General features: G+C 51.5%; 7 protein-coding genes and 1 non-coding gene across 8 annotated transcripts; 5 read left to right on the top strand and 3 right to left on the bottom strand.

Moving 5' to 3' along the window:
* Window positions 1–24: 24 nt before the first annotated feature.
* Window positions 25–2,236, top strand: BP01DRAFT_389712 (TMEM165/GDT1 family protein). Its single transcript, XM_025577938.1, has 3 exons — window positions 25–953; window positions 1,026–1,908; window positions 1,963–2,236. Exons 1-3 carry the CDS (start codon window positions 372–374, stop codon window positions 2,028–2,030), a joined length of 1,533 nt encoding a protein of 510 aa, XP_025433786.1. The 5' UTR covers window positions 25–371; the 3' UTR covers window positions 2,031–2,236.
* Window positions 2,237–3,826: 1,590 nt separating this feature from the next.
* On the top strand, window positions 3,827–6,934 carry BP01DRAFT_380364 (uncharacterized protein; the record flags this gene model as incomplete). Its single annotated transcript, XM_025577217.1, has 3 exons — window positions 3,827–5,571; window positions 5,619–6,779; window positions 6,829–6,934. The coding sequence occupies 3 exons, from the start codon at window positions 3,827–3,829 to the stop codon at window positions 6,932–6,934; spliced, it is 3,012 nt and encodes a 1,003-aa protein (XP_025433785.1).
* A 522-nt stretch (window positions 6,935–7,456) lies between these two features.
* Window positions 7,457–8,137, bottom strand: BP01DRAFT_389710 (uncharacterized protein; the record flags this gene model as incomplete). The annotated part of the gene is made up of 2 exons (XM_025577937.1): window positions 7,932–8,137; window positions 7,457–7,826 (listed from the first exon to the last, which is right to left on the bottom strand). Exons 1-2 carry the CDS (start codon window positions 8,069–8,071, stop codon window positions 7,457–7,459), a joined length of 510 nt encoding a protein of 169 aa, XP_025433784.1. The 5' UTR covers window positions 8,072–8,137.
* A 902-nt stretch (window positions 8,138–9,039) lies between these two features.
* On the bottom strand, window positions 9,040–10,179 carry BP01DRAFT_198041 (WSC domain-containing protein). The gene is made up of 3 exons (XM_025571001.1): window position 10,179; window positions 9,567–10,121; window positions 9,040–9,510 (listed from the first exon to the last, which is right to left on the bottom strand). The coding sequence occupies exons 2-3, from the start codon at window positions 9,853–9,855 to the stop codon at window positions 9,047–9,049; spliced, it is 753 nt and encodes a 250-aa protein (XP_025433783.1). The 5' UTR covers window positions 9,856–10,121; window position 10,179; the 3' UTR covers window positions 9,040–9,046.
* A 195-nt stretch (window positions 10,180–10,374) lies between these two features.
* On the top strand, window positions 10,375–11,069 carry BP01DRAFT_198083 (uncharacterized protein). The gene has a single exon (XM_025571003.1). It carries the CDS (start codon window positions 10,533–10,535, stop codon window positions 10,944–10,946), a length of 414 nt encoding a protein of 137 aa, XP_025433782.1. The 5' UTR covers window positions 10,375–10,532; the 3' UTR covers window positions 10,947–11,069.
* Window positions 11,070–11,492: 423 nt separating this feature from the next.
* On the top strand, window positions 11,493–13,615 carry cps1 (Gly-Xaa carboxypeptidase). The gene is made up of 3 exons (XM_025571002.1): window positions 11,493–11,924; window positions 11,982–13,309; window positions 13,440–13,615. Exons 1-3 carry the CDS (start codon window positions 11,590–11,592, stop codon window positions 13,511–13,513), a joined length of 1,737 nt encoding a protein of 578 aa, XP_025433781.1. The 5' UTR covers window positions 11,493–11,589; the 3' UTR covers window positions 13,514–13,615.
* A 417-nt stretch (window positions 13,616–14,032) lies between these two features.
* On the top strand, window positions 14,033–14,104 carry BP01DRAFT_t70. The gene has a single exon. It is a non-coding gene; the product is annotated as a tRNA-Glu (tRNA).
* Window positions 14,105–14,765: 661 nt separating this feature from the next.
* Window positions 14,766–17,489, bottom strand: gta1 (glutaminase GtaA). Its single transcript, XM_025571000.1, has 7 exons — window positions 17,067–17,489; window positions 16,689–16,981; window positions 16,173–16,615; window positions 15,531–16,114; window positions 15,276–15,478; window positions 15,081–15,224; window positions 14,766–15,031 (listed from the first exon to the last, which is right to left on the bottom strand). Exons 1-7 carry the CDS (start codon window positions 17,258–17,260, stop codon window positions 14,892–14,894), a joined length of 2,001 nt encoding a protein of 666 aa, XP_025433780.1. The 5' UTR covers window positions 17,261–17,489; the 3' UTR covers window positions 14,766–14,891.
* Window positions 17,490–19,245: the final 1,756 nt, after the last annotated feature.

Below are 19,245 nucleotides of genomic sequence, written 5' to 3'. Positions count from 1 at the left end.
GTCTTTCGCTCGCTCCTCTCTTTTGGTTCTCCTGCATCCCGCCCCATCGGTCTTTTCCTTCTTTCTGCTTTATTTTTATCTTTATCTTTTTCTTGGTCTCTCCAGTACTGTCTTCCTGATTGTCAAGTTAAGGAACTCTCCCCGGAATTTGCCATTTGGCTTGAGTATAGTCAATCGCCTCCTTCGCGTTTTCACTCCCTCCCGCGTCCGAGGTGCTCTCGTGGCTTGAACAACAATTCTTATCTCTAGAATTGAATCTACATCTACGACCGGACCATTTGATGCGTGCTCCCGCCTAGCTGTCCTTTTCTCATAAACGCTTTCGTCTGTCTCTTCAATCGCCATCTCGTTCGCGAAAGAAGCTTTGCACCATGAAGGTTCACCATCTATCTTCGCTTCTCCTCCTCCTCCCCGCACTCTCGGCCGCCGTCGCAGATTCGACATCAGCCAGTGAGGGTTTGAAGGATGCATCCACCCTCAGCACCGTCGACTTAGATGCCCTAATTGCTCCAAAAGCTGCTCCTAAAGGGACGCTGGACGCCCCCGTTGACGGCAAAGATGGTCGGCCTCACGCCGGTCCATGGGTGGAAACAAGCGCCGAGCGGGATCGCAAAAAGTCAGGGTCGAGTGCTTCTGTAGACGAAGTGACTGTTGCCGATTACAAAGCGACGGAGCAACTTGGGCCTGACGGCAAGCCGATCCCATACTCGAATGATGGAGTGATGGATGACCCGCACCGGACGGGCCCGAAGGAAGGAACTCGAGGAACTGAGGGTGGTGTAACGGAGAAAATGAGAGAGAATCCTTTTCCCAGCGAGAAGACGCCGGATAGTCCCAGGGAGGCTCCACCTTTGCCGCACAGCGAGCAGCAGAAGCTTCCGGCGCAGAATGAGGCCGCCGAGGTCAAGGATCCGAAGAGCTTCACTGCCGATTCGAGTCTCGGTCGACTTGAGGTAAGCGCCCACACGTTTTGATTTATTCTCCACTACCTGAACGGAGCATGTTCGCTGACAATGGCTTTCCAGAAACCTGCCGATCTGCCTGAGAAGCCTCATGACATCCCACCTCCCAAGTCTCCCGCAACAGTGAAAGAGAGTCCCCTCGGCCTGGACAAAGACGGCCACCTTCAAGCAGAATCCGGGGATATTCAGGAGGAAACTGCGTTTCATTCGCTGCTATTCTCGTTCACCATGATTGTGGTTTCGGAGATCGGGGATAAGACCTTCTTGGTGGCCGCCCTCATGGCGATGCGTCACCCTCGTCTGCTCGTTTTCTCCGCCGCGTTCGGCGCGCTGATGATCATGACTGTGCTTTCGGCTATCTTGGGTCATGCTGTTCCCTCACTGATTCCCAAATCTCTTACTAAGCTTCTGGCGGCAGTATTGTTCTTCGTGTTCGGGCTCAAGATGCTGAAGGAAGGCCGCGAGATGTCCCCCGATGAGGGTGTCGGAGAGGAAATGAAGGAAGTTGAGATGGAACTGGAAGAGAAGGAACAGCAGCAGATGCGTATGAACCGTCGTCGCTCTTCTGTGACTCCTCACGCGCTGGAGGCCGGTCGCATCGGTCGGCGCAAGTCGCGGTCGTCTGGCAATCGTCTCCCTTCGCCTCCCGAGAGCGTCTCGTCTTCTTCTTCGCGTAGCTCATCGCCTTCCCCCAACCGCTGGGGCGATATCCTTGTCGGGATGAACAACCTCTTCTCGCTCCTTCTCAGTCCTGCTTGGGTGCAAACCTTTGTGATGACCTTCCTGGGTGAATGGGGTGACCGTAGTCAGATTGCCACGATCGCAATGGCTGCGGGTCAGGATTATTGGTGGGTGACCATCGGCGCCATCACTGGCCACGGCCTCTGCACTGCTGCGGCAGTGATTGGAGGAAGTGCCATTGCCGGTAAAGTCAGCATGCGTGTTGGTAAGTTTCCTTCTTGTGGTTTGGCTGTTTGATGGGATGCTAACGTGCTATCAGTCACCCTTGGAGGTGCCACTGCGTTCTTGGTGTTCGGCGTCATCTATCTCCTCGAGGCGCTCTACTAGAGATTTCTCTTTTTTTCTTCTCCTTTAGCCTTGCTGCTTATGATATGCTGGGCCATCTCATACACATATACTTGGTAATGCATGCATGTATTCTCCTCGGCCTGACTGGCTTTGTTTTAATAAAAGATGGTGTGGGTCAGACGCTGCCTGATCGCATTTACGGCGTTGAGTTATGACGATTGATACTGAATACAGCCGAGTTTAGCATGAGTAGCTTTTCAATCTCATTCAGCTTCATCTGCGGATGTCCCTTTGCTTATTTGAGTTCCGTAGGCCATGGCCACTGGCGGCTTTGAGTGCAATACAGCTTAGCTGCCGACAGATGTATGATCTTTGAAACCGAATCACTTTGGTGGCCTATAAAATCCACGGAACCGAGTAAAGGCTGTCCAAGCGTGCTTGTGATCCCTTTGCCCCTGATTCATAATCAACCCTTTTTGGGGTAATCTCACCACTCAAGCCAGAGAAGCCAATGACAGTGACCTACCAATATACTGGCCTGTATTAGTACTAGTCTAGTAGCCTACGATGACTTCTCATCCCCTCTTGATGCCTGAGAATGAGGTTAACATTCATCATCTCAGTCCCCCAAAAACCCGAGAACCCCAAAATCAACAATAGGGTTTACATTAGGGTTCTCTCACCGCCCCATTCTGCCGCTGACATTAGAGGTTGTCAGCATACTCCTAAATAAAGCCCAATCTATCTTGAACCAATCAAAATTATTAAAGTGAGGTATACTAACTGTATACAGAACTGGGCTTCCCAGCTTCAAGTCGACCGCCTTCTTATTTCAGACACCCTATACCTTTTTCGGAACTGGGAAAGGCCCCATAACCGGGAAACCCCAGTATGCTGATAGCCTCTAATATTAGCGGATTACGTGGGCACATACCCTATTGAGTGCAACCACTTACCCCAAGTGAATCTCCGGCCATCTGCGGTTGCAGAAACAAGTCTTGCCAGCCTGGAGTTCTCCGGGCGGCCCCTCCTCCCAGCCATCAATCCACCTCATCTTCTTTCCATCAACCTCAACCATCCCGGATTGCGCGGAGCTTTTCTAAACCCATTTTCTGTCCTCTACTCCTCATAGCTGCAAGGGTGACTTGGTGGAGGTAAACCACCAAACCTCTTTCCGCCTCCGCTTGACCGCCTTTTTTCTGCTTTCCGAAAGCGAAAGCGCTCTATTTATTGGTGTAGTGGTGGTGTATTGTTGTGGTCATTGTTTTGGTCGGTCGGATTCATGGCGCGGTCGCGGTCGCGCCAGGTGGAAGATCAACCACCACCAGCAACCCCTTTCCTTTTCTCTGCCTCTCAGCCGCTGACCAAGGGAGGGTGGGATGGTCCTGCTTCGAACTCTGGTGGCCTGGGTAGTAGCCCCATCAAAACTGTCAGTCCCGTGCGAAGGCGGGTAACCAGGAGCCAAAGTCGGGAGTTGGGGCATCGTCGTCGACCACTGGTGGATGTTGATGACGCTGGTCATTCCCCCAACAATGGAAATGGGAATCACTTGCAAGCCTCAGGCAAGAATGGAGATGTGACTGGTGAGTGAAACATTCTGGTCCACTTTTCCCCCCAAGCTTTCTTTTGGGGACGGAGTATATCAGTCTTTAGGGTTGGTGTTGTTGTTATCGCTGTTGCTGTGGTGGTTGGGTCTCTTTGCCTGGCGTTCTTTGTTTCAGTATCAAGATCCTCTTGTTGTTCAGCTCACCCTTCGAGTTCACTATTGATTCGTGTTGTTAGCCCTTGGGGTTGTCGTCGAGGAATCACCTCACAAATCATCGCCTCTGAAGCTAATGGGTTCGCGGCCTGAAAATCAACTCATTCCCGCGACACCGGAAGAGTCGTTCTCCGGGACCACTATCTTACCGTCAGAGCCCGACAGCGACTCCAAGCTGGAGGTGATGATCGAAGCTCTCCCGGACTTGGAACGTACCGCCGAGAACATGTTGAAATTTCTAGTGCCCAACTCTGCGGAATTGTCGAGGATTGTCCGGTTGGCCAAGTCTTTGAGTGATCCCTTCAACACCGATAGCATGCGATTCAAACGCCATAGAAGGAACCTCGAAGAAGAGGAACAGCACTTTGGCCAACAGATATACATCGATGTCCGGATGGTCAACGATCTCTTCGCATCATCAGACAAGGTGGCTGAGAAGCTGTATGGGATGGACTGCAGTCTAGCCCCATTTCTGCAGAAGGCCAACTGCGCAAGATTTGCGCTTGAGGTTCTCCTGGCCAGACCCGGTTCGAGCCCGTCCCCTAATGAGGCAATCAGCGTTCTTGATGAGGTTTTTCCATCGCCTTTCATGGACAGGCTAGTATCGGCGGACCAGACCCTACTTCCGGGGGATAGCGCCTTGGAAAGGGAAACATTCGACCTTGCCTTGGAAATTCGTACTCAGCATGTCATCATGCAGTTGGAGGAGCGTCAGCATGATCCTGACTCCGATCCTTTCATGGTGCTGGATGATGGTTTCTATGTTGAGCTGGAGAATGATGGGGATTCGTCCAACCCTGTCCAATGGGCTTTCCGAGGTTTCGGAACGGAGGCTCTGGCGGGTCCAAATGGAGAGATTCCTCCAAAGCTTGCAAGTCAAGTGGAGTATCGGTACAGAGAAATGCAGGTTTGGCTCCAGCCAGAAGACAACGTGTTTGACATTGAGGAACTCAAACGAGAGTACGGATGGCGAAAGTTTGTTGCGCGGGCTGCTGATTGGGTTTGCAAACGGAGCGATGAGATCGAAGCCGTTCTAGAGGGACTGAGTTTGCCAAGTAGTAGGAAGATCAAGGATGCATACTTTGCGACACCGAAGACACGTCATAGTCTTGGAAGCACGTTGGCATCGACGCCTAGGACGAGGAACTCAGCAACACCCTCGACTGCTCGACGGCTGACGCAGTCGACTCACGGGACTGCCACTACGAGAGAAGCTTCGCGTTATGCTGCCTTTACGCCTTCGCTTGCCCGAAATGGCTTGCGAACTGGCCGCGGCAGCCTGGTTTCGGAGCGAAATGCGCGAAATACTGCGACTCCTTCGAGCTTGCGGAATGCGTCTTATGCCGTACCCGAAACTCAGCAGGTAGAGGGAAACCCGAATTGGGGTTCTACAAGCCCCGAAACCCGGAGATTAATGCAGTCCGAATCTCCTCTGAGGTCGTCTGCAAGGCCTTCGCAGAATGTCATTCAACCCTCAGCCGAGCGAGAGCAGGATCTTCCTAGCCCAGAAGTTCAAGGTCAAGCTCAGCCAGAATTTTCGACTCAATCACCCAAAAGTGTTCATCAGGCTGGAAACAGGGACGGCTCTACTACGCTGCACGTCGAAGAGCAAACCGAGGAACAGCAGAGTGCTCCCTTGGAATCTGTTGAACCTGCTACGTCTCCCATGCATGCACGACCAGTATCTGACGCTAATGGACTGAAGACAAATGCTGGAAATCCTGTTGAAGCTATCCAGGCTAGCGCCGACGTTCAGCGCAGTACTCTCAGAAAGCCTCCTCTCGTCGACCAAGAACGGCGAAAACCCTCTAAACTCAAACCGTGAGTCTTCTCATTTCTACTTGGGTTGTCTCCTCTAACATCTGAAGGACCTTTTTGAACTTGACGTCCATCGATCGACTAAGGCAACGACAACAGCAAGTCAACGCTATGACCAAGGAACCCGAGAGTCTCCAGCAGTCGGAGCCTGTCCAGGTTGCAGATACTTCCGCAGCGATTCAGTCGACCTCGGAGGAAACAGCTCCAGAATCTCCTGAGCTACATTCTGCCCAACCAGCCCAACGCTCCGACAAAGAGCAGTTCGGGTCGGAAAAGACTGTTGAAACTTGCCTGCCAGAACCCCCGAGGGCAGACACCCCGGAACCGGCTCAAGAGAATCCTTCCGAGGTACAGGCGTCGCCTGATATGACCTCTACATTTGTTCAGGATGAGGTCGGATTCGAAGTAACCCATGGCCAACTGGATATCGATCCCGGGGAGTCGCAACTAGAGCGATCACACAGTCCCTCATTTGTCCGCCACTCTCGTCCGCCCTCCCTTCGGGAGAGGGCAACACAACAATCCAGCCGCGAGAATGCACAGGATGCGGACGATGATCTAAATGAGGCATTGGCAATGTACCATGCGGGGGCTCGGCAGGCTCAGGCTGCGCCCCAGAGCTCGCGTGCTCTGTTTATTGACCGCCAAACGAATGCCGAGCGCGTATCCCCCATCAGTCAAGGACTGGATCCCCGAAGCGTCGAGCGGCGACGCGCCGAAGTCTCTCGCAAGCGTGGGCGAGAGCTTGATGAGGTTCCGGAAAGCGATGCCGAATTCGAGCACGACGATCGCGAAGTGTCCATCGAGCGCCAACGAGCCAGAAAGCCAATCCAGCCACGCAGCAAGCGTGCCCGACTAGAGACGCAGACAACAGACGCGGTGGGGAGCTCTAGCAAACAGTCGACTCGACTCAGCCCAGCGCACCCTCTAGACTCACCATCGGATCCCGCTCAGGGCACTTCTACTGCGAGAAAAAAGAGGGTAAACAACGGAAAGCAAAGTAAGGTATATTGGAAAGACACCGAAAAGCAGCGAGTTATACGATTGATCGAAGAGTATGGACATCTTAGAAAAGGCAACAGCTGTGATTGGAAAAATATTCACAAGATGAACGAGATCGTGCCGGTGCTACCGGGTGAGAAACGATTTGAAAACAGAGACCCTACCCATATCAAAGACAAAGCCCGGAATATCCGGCAGTGGTACGAAGAGTATGTGATGATTTTGTCCTGTTGCGGTTTCACGAACTAATTGAGGCAGTCGAAACCTCCCACTTCCCAAGAACTTTGAATTCGTCACCATGAGCGCGAACTATTACAAGAAAAGAGAACCACGTCAGCGGGCAAGTTCTGCAACTGTCGCTTGAGGATTGGTTTGTTGCGTGGTTATGATTTATGATATTGATCTTTTATAATACCCTTTCGGTGTGTTATTCTAATTGGTTGCTGAGCGACTCGCGATGGTTCGTCCCGTTTGGAATACCCTTAGCTAGGCTTTTCATAGTGCGACTGGTTGTTGTGGCTTGCAGGTCCAGCTGTAGCATCTTAAACTTTAATTAGTATGCACTGCACTGACTGTATATATAATAAGTAAGTGTCACGTCTGCTGTGGGCCCAAAAAAAAATAGAAAAGAGTAGGAAGAAAACATACAACAGAAGGGATTCGCTGGTGGTCACCCACCCAACTACTAACCTCCCGGCGTGTGGCTTGAGTACGGCTGAGCGGACGGGAAGCCCTATTTTCCACACCCTGTGGTCGTATGTGCTAGACTTTCGTCAGAGGAACTTCTTATAGTTTTATACAATATTTGATTACCAACTATAAATACTTGTAGTATAAACAAGAGCAAGAGCAAGCAAAACAATTAGCTCAACAAAGTGTAATCGCCCTATTCCTCCTCCTCATCCACACACCCCTCTTCAGCAAAAATCACCTCATCCACTAACACATCAAAGATATACGAACTCCCCGGCGAGGTACACGACCCCGTCACCGTCAGCACATCGTCCGCGCGCAGCCCCTGGCGCGTGTACTCCCCACTGACCGCCGTCCACTCGCCCGTCGGCATCAGCAGCTGCGAGACGATCAACCCGGTCGTCGCATTCTGGCCGACGTACGCGTTCACGAAACAGTACTCCGCCCCGGAGGGCTCGGGGATCTGGATCTGTGCGGTGAAGGTGTAGACTCCGCCCCGGTGTAGGTCGCTGATGGCTTGTGCGATGGAGTGGCCACGGTTGCCGTAGTCGGTTTTGAGGTCTCTATTGAGTTTTGCTTGTTAGTATGGGTGGGAGTGTGAAGAGGGTTAGGTACTAGGTAGGCAGGGGGATAGGAATTAAGATACTAGGTAAGGGTTTTTTTCGTACAAGTAGTAATTTCCATCGTAGGCAGTAGTGGCATTGGTGACTGTGGCGATATTCACATTAGGGACGGTGGTGAACCATGGGGACAGACTGCCTGTCTCGAAGGAAGGGTTGGAGAGGAGGTTGCAGCTTGACAGCGACATTGTGGTTGCAAGTTGGAGGTGGAAGAATCAGTTCTCTAATTTTTTAGTACTGTATGATGGTTGGTGATTTGGTTTTGAGCAGGGTGGATGGATTCTGTTGTTACTTATTTCACTGCATTGAGATCATCCATCGTTGTGAGTCTTATTTTATACTAGAGGCGGATTTCGCCACTGCTAGTTCGTTGTTATCCGAATGAAGCATCTCAATGCGAGGAAAATCAGCCGCAGTCAATCACACTATTTACTTACTAACAAGTTGGAACTGGAAGAGAAAGACCCTGATGACTGCTCCCTACGTATTCAGATGCCTGAATGATCTATTCTCGGCTTTGTTGCAATACAACTCCCATTTTGAATCTAAACCCCAGTTTTTCTCGTACCGTCAGCCTCCGTCATTGGCCATGTTTTAGGGATTGGGGGCCAGGGAACACTACCACGGCTCGTTCAGGGTCATCCAGCGGACTAACCACTGCTACCGTGCCATGGAGAAGCTTATTCATGGCGTCGGAAGTCAGCATGAGGTTGTCTGATTCAATGGAATAATTACTATACTGTGCCGTCTTGTCTCGTTCAGTTAGCGCCGGCTGAGGCTTGTTTCAATCAAAAGTTAGTTGGTGACATCGGGGCATCGGAGCAGCCGCTACTCAGCCACTTCCTGTATTCGATCTCTCTCGGTCAGTCCACCTGGCATACGATACTACCAGATTTTTCTATATTTTTCCTATTTTTATATAAGTATAGTTTTTTTTTTTTTTTTTTTCGCATGTTATGTTTGGTTGGATTATATCGGGCCTGCAGGGTTACTGCTATCACTCCCGTGTCTGCAAGTAAGTACATGCGAACCGGCCCGCGGCTCTTTTCTGAATCTAATGAGGGTATAGTAAAGCTGTACACTGGAAACAAGTCTGATTGCCGTCTGCGTCTGCCGTGGTCATCGCCCATCACCATGCTGACATGCTGACATGCTGACATGTCTTAATATAGCAAGGTTGCGAGAAACGAGACCAAGACACCCCCGAACAGCGAACCGCGTCCGGCGCCGCAGTCCAAGCCAGCAGCAGCACCCGCACTGGCCGAGGGACGGGCAGATGCGCTCGACGAGGCCGCAGCGGGCGACGAGGACGGGGAAGTCGACGCAACGATCACGAGGGACGCAGCCGTGGCGGTGGCAGATCCCACCTGCTGCTGCTGCTGCTGGGCAGCAGTCATAGTTGGCGCGGTCAGGATGACGCTCGGGATGGCTGTCTGGGGAACGCTGCCTTCTGCATCGCTGACGACGCTACTGGCAAGTGCAATGACGGTTTCGACCAGGGTCGGGTTGACCTGGATGTTTGCCACCGGGTCTGATGTATCTGGTGCAGTCACGATGACCGAGTCCGCATCGTCGCGTTTGACGCTAAGGGAGTCGGAATTGACACTCCAGGTGTCAGAGCCGCCACCTGCATTCGCCTGGTAAGTGACGGTGCAAGAGCTGGGCAAGTCGTCGGGGACATACAAGTCTCAGAAGGGAAGCCAGCGCATGGCGTGTTGCATTGCGCAGCTGGCACTTGGGCCTCAGCGGAAGGTAGACTCAGACCGCAGTAGCATGCGTCTCCGTTGTGCAGCGCGAATACAGTCTGATTCCGCTTGTCGCAGGCTTGTTGGCAATATCCGAGGGACTGGAACTGATAGGACCCCGCGGGAACCAGCTCGCCGGGTTCACTATAGCAGCCCACAAAGGAATACGCCGACGAAAGGGAGGCCAGAGACAAAACCGCAAAATTCCGGATGCTGGCTCGATTCATCTTGTCGGCGTTGCAGTGGAAGCACAGCAAAGTGAGTAACGAATGTGTACGAGGGATGGGTGAAAGAAAACTCTGAATCAAAGAGTGAATATGGATTTGGCAGGAGAGAGATAAAACAGACGGCAAAAGAATGATAAGTATGGCTAAATGACAGGAAAGGTCCCAATTTTCATGGGCGGAGTCAACTTAAATATGATCCATCTTAATATGCCAACCAACCCAGGCGATGCGCCTTTTGCAATGAAGACCGAACCCCTTGGAGCAGTCTGCAGAATTCAGCGGTGGAAACCCGGCAGAAATGCCGATCTGATGATCGCACGTACGAACGCCTCTCTTCTGCCCGAATTCCATACGGAGTAATCGTTCGTTGGCGATCGCCGACTCCGCGCCGGCAGCGTTTCGGACGATCCCTTGCTGTATCGAGGGGACTAAGGCTGGTGTTTCACCATTGTGCCTGTCGCTCTCTGCTTGTTCTCCGAGAAGGGTTTGCCCAAGTGATGTAGGGATCAGCGCGCTATTGGTTTCTGAGACCACCACGCGATGACTAGCGATTGTCAGTTGCTTGCTTTTTGTGGGGAGGCGAACTCATGATGGATCCTGAAGTGGATTCCTAGTCTCCTATTAGCTGACCAGAATGACACCAATTGGGATGTTCCTGAATCCCGTTTCTTCGCTCAATGATTGACACGACAAGAAAAGTTGGTTCCATGGAACCTGAGGATGAAGCATGCTGCACGATAGCAGATGACGGGGGAAAGAAAACCTCAAAGGTAAGCAGCATACTTGCTTGTAGGACGAACTCAGACAATAAAAAAAGAAAAGGAGGGGCGCACAAGTCACGAGACCACCACCACCACCACCACCACCATCTGATTCTCTCCCTCTCGCCCTCCTTGCCCGCTCGCTGTCTCCTGTCTCTTAGTTATCACTTTTTTTATCACTTTCGTCTCTTTAGTTCGGTCATTCCTCCAAAGCTCAATTATTGTCCGTCGACACGCTTGTGCTTCTGCATACTCCGCTCATGCAAATGTACCTTTACCGTCGATCGTCACAAGCTTGACAGCGCCACAAATGATGCACTGACATTTTAGCCTCAGCCTCCATCGTCATGATAGAGAATCCACAGACTCATCGGTCCTGCTCTGAAGCCAACAGACTACTAGAACCATCCGCAGGCTGAATTTTTTTCTTCATAAGATGGATTTGACTGAAACAGCAGCCGGTGCCTCAATGCACTTTACGATGCAGCAGACACTAGTTTTGCGAGCCGTGCTGGAAGTAGCCGACGCTGGCATTCCGGCAAGGCACAATGACTGGCAATTGGCTTCCGTGATCCATGAAAACGCAGGTCTCTCTTATCACCGGTTTCGAGATTCGACCCCGCAGATTTAGTGGCTCTGAAAGACCCTCAATGCCCCTCACCGCTACTCATGATAGGCCATCAAATGCCACCAAAGTCTCGGCTGCTATCGCTGTATGCACCATTTTCTGGAAAGACTTGCCCTCTCAGGCAATCCTAGCGCGGCCAAATCCGCCCTAGCTTTATCGCTTCGGGAGATACAATGAGGGGGTGCTAATCGACGCATTGATTGCGCAACCTGTCGATAAGATAACTCAATCCAGTGCGTGGTGGCTCAAGCTACTTCCCCTCATTTATAATGGATGCGAGAGTTTCGCAATTGCAGTTGTGCTTTTCCTCCACGAGTGCTTGGATGAGCAAGTGTACCACCGTCCATGTATCAGCTACTCCCAGTCGTCGTAGGGCTGCTAGCCCCATCCGTTGCGTCTCTCAGTATTCCTTCTGCGCAGCAGATCCTCAATTCCTGGTCCCATGGAGCCAGTAGCGAACTTTGTCCAGTGGCTCCTAAAGTTGAAGCTCCGGACGATGGTTTCTTCTCATCGCTCAAATTTGTCACGGACGATGCTGTGAAATTGCGACAGGTTGACCGCCTCTCGCGAGCAGTCCAAGTCCCAACAGCGATAGATGATTATATGAAAGACCCTTATGACGAGAAATTTGCTGCATTCCTAGATTTCCACGAGCTTCTGCAGGCCCTCTTCCCGCTCCTGTAAGTAGTACTCCATCTAGATCACTAGGTCATTGCCTGATATCGACGTGCTCCTAGCCATGCTCGTGCCCGTGTGGATCATGTCAACCGTCTAGGCTTGGTTTTCACTCTCAACGGCACCGACGACAGCCTCAAGCCGATACTGTTCCTGGCTCACCAAGACGTCGTTCCAATCAACGACGCCGCTGATTGGACCTATCCTCCATTTGCCGGTCACTTCGACGGCGAATGGCTCTGGGGCCGTGGCGCTAGCGACTGCAAGAACGTCCTGATCGGTCTTCTCTCAGCGGTGGAGGACCTGCTATCTCAGAATTGGAAACCCACACGCAGTGTCCTCTTCGCCTTCGGCTTCGACGAGGAATCCCACGGCTTCCTCGGCGCCGGAAATATCTCAGAGTTCCTGCAGAAGAAGTACGGCCCAGACAGCTTCGAATTCATCCTCGACGAAGGTGGCATGGGTTTGGAGACCTTCAGCGATAACGAGAACGACAAGGGCGTAGGTGCCTACGATGACGATGGAGTCATCTACGCGCTCCCCGGCGTCGGCGAGAAGGGCAGCATTGACATCATACTCTCGCTCGCCGTGTCCGGCGGCCACAGCTCCGTCCCGCCCCCTCATACAGGCATTGGGATCATCTCCGAGATCATCTACTCGCTGGAGCGACAGGACCTTTTCATACCCGTGCTGGACGAGCGGCACCCGTCGCGGCAGAAGCTTGAATGCCAGGTGCGCCACTCGCCTGCGCAGGTCGAGCCATGGCTGGCCTCGGCCCTGCGCTCCTCGGACCACGTCTCCCTGGCCGAGAAGCTGGCGCAGTCCCGCGGCGACAAGTTCCGCTTCATCCTGCAGACTTCTCAAGCTGCCGACCTCGTCGCAGGCGGCGTAAAGTCCAATGCCCTCCCAGAGAAGATTTCCGCCCTGATCAACTACCGGGTTGCCCTGCACCAGACCCCGCAGGAAATTCAGGCCCGCGCCGTCGACATCATCACCCCGATCGCCCACAAATACAACCTGAGCGTCAGCGCGTTCCCAGCGGACAATGAGGTCGACACCTCCCTCAACAACCACCTCACCCTCACGACGCTCAGCGGCGCCCTCGACCCGGCGCCCGTCAGCCCGACCGACCTGCGCACTGATTCCGTCTGGGCCCGCTTCTCCGGCGTCACCCGCGCTGTCTTCGAGTCCGTCCCCGCCCTTCACGGCAAGACCGTCGTCGTCAGCGGCGACATCATGACCGGCAACACTGATACCAGGTTCTACTGGCCCCTAACACGGAATATCTACCGGTGGAGTCCGTCCCGCGCTGGACGCGCGGTGAACATCCACACCGTCGATGAGCGCGTGGGCATCGACGCCCACCTGGAGGCGATCATGTTGTACTATGGTATGTCTGCCCTGTTTTCACTTCTTTCGGCTTTCCCTCCATATGTTGAAACGAAATGCGTTTTTGTTCTGGCACCTCTTTGCGCGTTGTGTGAAACATAATCTAATCAGTCGCTGTCTTTCCCTTGTAGATCTCATTCGCTCTTTCGATGCTTGGAAGGGTACCACAGACGCCACGGACGACGAGGTTTTGCTTGAACTGTGACCTGGAGATGGGAGAAGGAGTACCGTGGGAGGAAAATAAGGATACCAGTATGATACGTATACCTGGCCGGAGTGATCTGCGTGTACCGGCTCGGATGCACCCAATCTCATCGTGTTCTTTCGCTTATAATATTATGCGGAAAAGCTGTTCATTGCGGACTCGGCGGTATTGTACTATTCCCTTCATGGCATGTTGATGTCTGGTTTAATGGTGGGGATTCTTTACGAATGTTTCCGATTCTTCAAGACTCGCCTGATACATCGTAGATGTTAAATAGACTAGTAGTGTGCTCAGTCCAGATACTAGGCGAGCTAAGTAGATTTGGATCAATTTACCAGCTGACCATTTGGCAACTCACCTACTGATGAGTGATGCTTAAGTCACGATTTGTGGGGAGGATCCCGTATTATGTATCTGAATCCACTTTTGGGTGTCTCGGACGAACTGTCGCTGCTCATTGTTAGATCAATCGAGCGGCTTGATTTATATTGCCAAGAATGCGGCCAAATTACAACAAGGTCCGATGTGGTGTAATGGCTAACATCGCTGTCTCTCACACAGCAGCTCGGGGTTCGATTCCCCGCATCGGAGGATTTCTTTTTTTGTTTGTCTTCTCCTCTTCTTCCTTCTCTGAAGAGAAATAAACGCTTCGGATGCATTTTTGAAAAAGTACGCTTTTCTATATTTTGATAGGCTACATACATACACCAGCCGAGATCTATGTCCGTACTCAATTGATGTTGTCGGAAGGAGCGAGGTGTAAAGAGATGCCTGCCCTATCGCGTGTGGGGAAGGAAGCTAACCCTTCCCCCCCTTTTCTTTAACTCTTTTCGCTTTAGTATGAACTTTCCTTCTTCCTTCTATGATGTCGATGCAAAAAGCTATTGTACGGGTTATTATTGTGGCCACCCCTTGTCTCACTTTTGCACAAAGCACTACACAAATAACCAAACCATCTAACCGCCAAGTTATATTTGCAGCCCTGCAACAGCTCAGGCAAGAGAATATATACCCTGCGCGCCATGGCTTCCCAACCAGTGTTTGGCTCGACATCCGGAAGCATGGACATGGCCTAAAGATACACACAAACAACGTTCTGGTAAGAATGAAAGTAGTCGAAGGATAATACGCAGCTTGTGGCCTGCACGCGCGAAGAGATCAAGCCGATCCGCTCCACAGAACCGCAGAAGACTCAGGCAAAAGAAGACAAAAACGCAGCTCAAGAATATATGGGTATATATAACGACAAGAGACTTAGTCGCCCTGATTGAGAAGTAAGAGGGCGAAAGCACCACCCACAACGGGTCGGGCGATGAAGGTAATTGAAGGATAGCTACAGACATTAGCCTAAGGTTCCAGAAGTTGATATTGCGTTTACTTACTCCCCGGTAGTAGTATCGTAGAGATCTGTAAGAGCTCGGTTGGTCGGGGTGACATTGATCCAGTTGGCAAGAAGACTGATGAACATGTCCCTCGTGGTCGTTGACGCGATAGCGGCAGTAAATAGCTCCCAGTCACCTGCGCGATACGTTAGAAGGATCCGACAGCGAATACGGATTAGGCTTACCCTTGGTATATGTGTGGCGAGTGTCCAGCGGTACCCCATAGGTGTTTTGCACCGTAGGATAGAATGCACTCTGCATCTCGTACACTGATTGTGGCACCAAGTTCAATCCCAACTCGCGGTCGGCGTAAAGATTATACAGGAGACCTTCGGATTTAGTCAGCAATCGCTCCATGCTCAATCTTTAACTTCACGCACCATGGGAGTTATTCGCGCCATATGATAACGTCGTATGGGGAGGGTTCGCATTGTGTGCAATTCCAATCTTCTCCCATTGCCGGATGTACCGATGAGAGATGGCTGTATAGTTTGAAGCATCGGTGGAGTGAGCTGTTTCCTTGCTGATAGTAGCCATCGCTTCAATGCCAATAATCCCCTTCAAAGCCAGATTTGTCTGGTTACTATAGGCTGGGTCAATATCTGCTCAACCAAGTGTTGCGGGTAAATACGCACGCTAGACTTCCAGCAAAGTCATCGGTAGAAATCTGGTTCGATGGATAAAGTGCATCTTCAATCAGATAGCTCGTCCACACATTTAGCATGTCGTAGTGTGCTGCAAGATATGACGTATTGCTTGCCCTTTGAGCGAATGCCAGAGACATGATTACCATGTTTCCGCACTCTTCCAAGGGCATCGCTTCATCATTACCATCGGCATGACCAGTCGCATTGGGATAATTACTCCCAATATCATGCATTGCATAGGAGTTTGGGTACTTTCCAGATTCTTGAAACTCATAGAGTGGTTTCAGTAGCAAGTCAAGAAGCTCTGGGTTAGTGTACAGGAAGATCGGATGGGCAGGGAATATGACGTCCACTGTGTTGATGTTTCCGTCGGACGAAATCTCTTTCATGAACAAATAAGGATCTGCTGTCGTTCCGCACAACTGTGTGGCACCAAAAGCCTGGCGAACAGTGAGTGAAGTGATGGTTAGATAGTCCTGGCCCGCTGCTGTTATAGAGTCAGTTGCAATCTTGTCATCCAGCTCAGTGGAAAGAGCAGAAGAAGTTTCGTAGTCATTATGGAAAAAGTCCAACTACAATCATGAATGATTAGTATGGAAGAATTCTCTCGATGGTTTGGTTAGGACTCACAGCTGCTGGGCCGTCGCTAAAATAGCTTGTCCACAACGATGGCAAAGGCGCGTAACCATTGTCAGTTCCGTTGTACTGCATCGCATCGGTCTGCACCAGTCCAATGGAGAACAATACTCCGACGGACGAGTCAACAGATCCCAAGTCGTGAGCAAACGCAAAAACCGGCCAATTTGTTGAAATTGCGCGATAATCGGCATCCTGGGAGTTTCCCAACGTCCCGTTTGCTGTAAAAGCTCCTCTCACATCGACATCAATACCAGATTGATATGTCATGCTGTCGCTCTCGTCGGTCGCCCAGTACCACTCTCCCCAATCCGCCTGATCGCTAGTCTCTGAGAAAGCAAGCTCAGTCTGACGGCTGACCTTATGGTACGCGACATTGTTGCTAGTTGTTCCGTAGTCCCATGTTGCAGTGGCTGTGCGGTCCCCGGAAGTCCATTCTACTGTAGTTTAGATACCTCATATACAAAACCTCCGATCTCAGTCAATGTCGACCATTCCGGGGTCACTTACCGGCCGAAATATCGGAATAAACTTGCACGTCATGGGCCTCGCCATCGAGCGATTCAACCTCCACCTCGACGTAAGAGAAAATGAGTGATTGTCTCTTCAGGTCGTTTGGCGTGATGGGTGACAGGAACGTGATGTTCATCTGCACTTTGTCGTCCACAGTCATGGTGAATATGCTTCTCGTGGATGTGTAAACATAAGAGGTCTGGTTGACTGTAGTAGTTCCCGGAAGACCCATCCAAGTATAAGTGGTGCCATCGACACGAACCATGCCCGCCCAGCCATTGATTTGTCCGCTGATTCAAAGTATACATTTAGTGATGCTCACCTGGTGGAATCTGCAGGTGTATTCATGGAAGTGCATCTTAGAAGAAAACTCACGCCCAAAACGTTGGCCATTCTCCAGCCAAATAGCCTCCATTACCTCCATCACTTCCTGCGGCAAGCCAAGTGCTTAGATACGGTGATTTGACCGCCAGGGGTAATGCTGGGGGGCGAGCAGGAGAGAACACGGATGTAGCCCCTACGAAGGAGGCCAGCACCGTCACCAGGAGCCCCAAGATAAACCGAGTCATTGTGATTTAGCCACCAGGTACTCAAAAAAGGCGCATGCCCGTCTTTATCAATGAAAGTGTCTGTGTTTTCTCTTCTCACGAAAAGGAATGACAAAATAATTTTAAGATCATGCAGCGATGATGGCGAATGTGGAGCCCGGAATGCTGGACTGGAATGTCAAGGACGTTTGAGCACAGGCACGAGCCAGCATACCAGCGGAGAAAGAAGGGGTATTTGAAGGGCGATTCAGAGTGGACACGCCTGAATATTGCGTCAATCTCAATGAATTTAGCAAGTTTCAACGAAAGAGCAGGAGATGCGTGATGCAATGTCTCCAGCCGTCGTCTGACCTCACAGTCGCCGGGAGAAAGGGCCACCCCCATGCACATCCAAATCTCCGAGCAGTGCTTTACCCCGTGTCAGAAATGGAGAAGCTTGCTGGCATGGAAGCCATGACTGAATGTGATCTGAACCTACCATGCAAGCTTTAATTAAGGCATCTGGTCTCGGCCGCTCTTTTTCGTGCGGAGCTGAGGCTGCAGAACCCCCTTAGGCCAGAAACCAATCGACCGCCCCCGCATGAAGAGCCCAGATTGTGTGTGTGGGAATGCTTGAACTGTGGTCCATGTGAGACTCGAGCTGAGGCTCGAATGGGTGTAGTGGTGCTGGGAGACAGTCAGCTTGAAGCCCAATTATTAGGATCTCGAGGCAGGTGACTACCTTTTCGCAAAAGCGAGTATGAACGAGTGACAATCTCAAAGGTTCGACCAAGCCATAGGAGATAAATTAAAGCGTTGACACATGATGATAGAAGGTTTGATGATGGGGGGGCCCGAATCGAGGAGAAATGAACGAAATGCAGTTCGGTGGAGTGGCCTGTCGGAGGGGCATAATTGGAGATAGATGGAGACCGACTCTCAACGAATCTCTCAAAACGGCAGGAAGTGACATGGTTCATACAGGACTAGCATTCAATAGTTTAGTCAATCTGAAGGAGCCGGTTCTCTGCAGGTGAGATTACCTCCGAAGAAAGCGCGAATTGCTTCCACCCGGCTTGGCCCGTGACAGCCATCTGTCCATGGCATTGCATTGCACTTGGCCGGCGTTTTGACGGTAGACTGACTTTCCTGTTGTTCGCATCTGACAATTTGAGAGTCTAAAGGTTTGGTGGACAGTGTGACCGACGGTGGTGATGCCATCATGTGAAGGCAAAGGGAAGTAGAATAGTCCGGGGAGAGTTTCCCCTCATTGAACTTCTTAGTGGATTTCCCCTGCATCCAGGAACCGGGAGCAGGCTGCACTAAAGGCTGGATGTGATCCAGGGGATGATGCAGTGTGACCTTGTCAACTCAGCAGGATGGCTGCATGGTCGGTCGGAGATAGGCGGAAGATGAAGATGACTTGGATGGGAAATCGGGTAGCGGCAGAGGACGACCGACGACCAAAACTACGTACTAAACACTCCAAACATTCAACACTCAACTTTCAGCAAATTAGACTTCCTGCTCGCCCCCAGATTCTTCCGCCAATACTTCACCTTTCATCTCCCCTCGGAAGAACTCCGTTCAGCCTAATATCTGCGGCAGGTTTGTCGTGTGATATACTTGAGACAGGGCCGGTGATCAATGCCACCATAATCCGTACTACTTATGATTCCTTCGACAATAGTGCAGGGATACGCGTCATTAAGTCTCCGGTCAATGCAGACATGCGATATCTTGATAAGATCGTCGTAGGTCAGTGCCCATCTGGGACATCCAGCGGAGATGAGTCTCCTCAACCATGGGGGCAACTGTGAAAGATAGAATATGCTTCATGCACGCCGGACTGGCAAAGCCACCACGGCCCAGGTCGAGGCACCGTACGGTCAGAACCGGATCAGCTCTAGTACTAAGATCGATAAGCAGACCCCCAGAACAGGAGCGTCTGCTTCCCCTTGTTCTCACAGCAACCAGGTTCTCAGATTGATCGCGCTACGGCGTAGGACTACGGATACTCATCAACG

The sequence above is a fragment of the Aspergillus saccharolyticus genome (genome assembly GCF_003184585.1).
Source record: "Aspergillus saccharolyticus JOP 1030-1 unplaced genomic scaffold BP01scaffold_6, whole genome shotgun sequence".
Taxonomy (NCBI): Eukaryota; Fungi; Ascomycota; class Eurotiomycetes; order Eurotiales; family Aspergillaceae; genus Aspergillus; species Aspergillus saccharolyticus.
This window is presented reverse-complemented; position numbering and strand designations above follow the sequence as displayed.

What these genes read in the sequence shown, in the direction of transcription:
- BP01DRAFT_389712 (XM_025577938.1), top strand. Translation starts at nt 372, where the DNA reads ATGAAGGTTCACCATCTATCTTCGCTTCTCCTCCTCCTCCCCGCACTC. An exon ending in CGAGTCTCGGTCGACTTGAG is followed by an intron (nt 954 to 1,025) that starts GTAAGCGCCCAC and finishes ATGGCTTTCCAG; the next exon opens with AAACCTGCCGATCTGCCTGA. An exon ending in TAAAGTCAGCATGCGTGTTG is followed by an intron (nt 1,909 to 1,962) that starts GTAAGTTTCCTT and finishes ACGTGCTATCAG; the next exon opens with TCACCCTTGGAGGTGCCACT.
- BP01DRAFT_198041 (XM_025571001.1), bottom strand. Translation starts at nt 9,855, where the DNA reads ATGAATCGAGCCAGCATCCGGAATTTTGCGGTTTTGTCTCTGGCCTCC. An exon ending in TGGCTTCCCTTCTGAGACTT is followed by an intron (nt 9,511 to 9,566) that starts GTATGTCCCCGA and finishes AGGCGAATGCAG; the next exon opens with GTGGCGGCTCTGACACCTGG.
- BP01DRAFT_198083 (XM_025571003.1), top strand. Translation starts at nt 10,533, where the DNA reads ATGATTGACACGACAAGAAAAGTTGGTTCCATGGAACCTGAGGATGAA.
- cps1 (XM_025571002.1), top strand. Translation starts at nt 11,590, where the DNA reads ATGTATCAGCTACTCCCAGTCGTCGTAGGGCTGCTAGCCCCATCCGTT. An exon ending in CAGGCCCTCTTCCCGCTCCT is followed by an intron (nt 11,925 to 11,981) that starts GTAAGTAGTACT and finishes ACGTGCTCCTAG; the next exon opens with CCATGCTCGTGCCCGTGTGG. An exon ending in GGCGATCATGTTGTACTATG is followed by an intron (nt 13,310 to 13,439) that starts GTATGTCTGCCC and finishes TTTCCCTTGTAG; the next exon opens with ATCTCATTCGCTCTTTCGAT.
- gta1 (XM_025571000.1), bottom strand. Translation starts at nt 17,260, where the DNA reads ATGACTCGGTTTATCTTGGGGCTCCTGGTGACGGTGCTGGCCTCCTTC. An exon ending in GAATGGCCAACGTTTTGGGC is followed by an intron (nt 16,982 to 17,066) that starts GTGAGTTTTCTT and finishes ACTTTGAATCAG; the next exon opens with CGGACAAATCAATGGCTGGG. An exon ending in GACTTTGCTGGAAGTCTAGC is followed by an intron (nt 15,479 to 15,530) that starts GTGCGTATTTAC and finishes CCCAGCCTATAG; the next exon opens with TAACCAGACAAATCTGGCTT.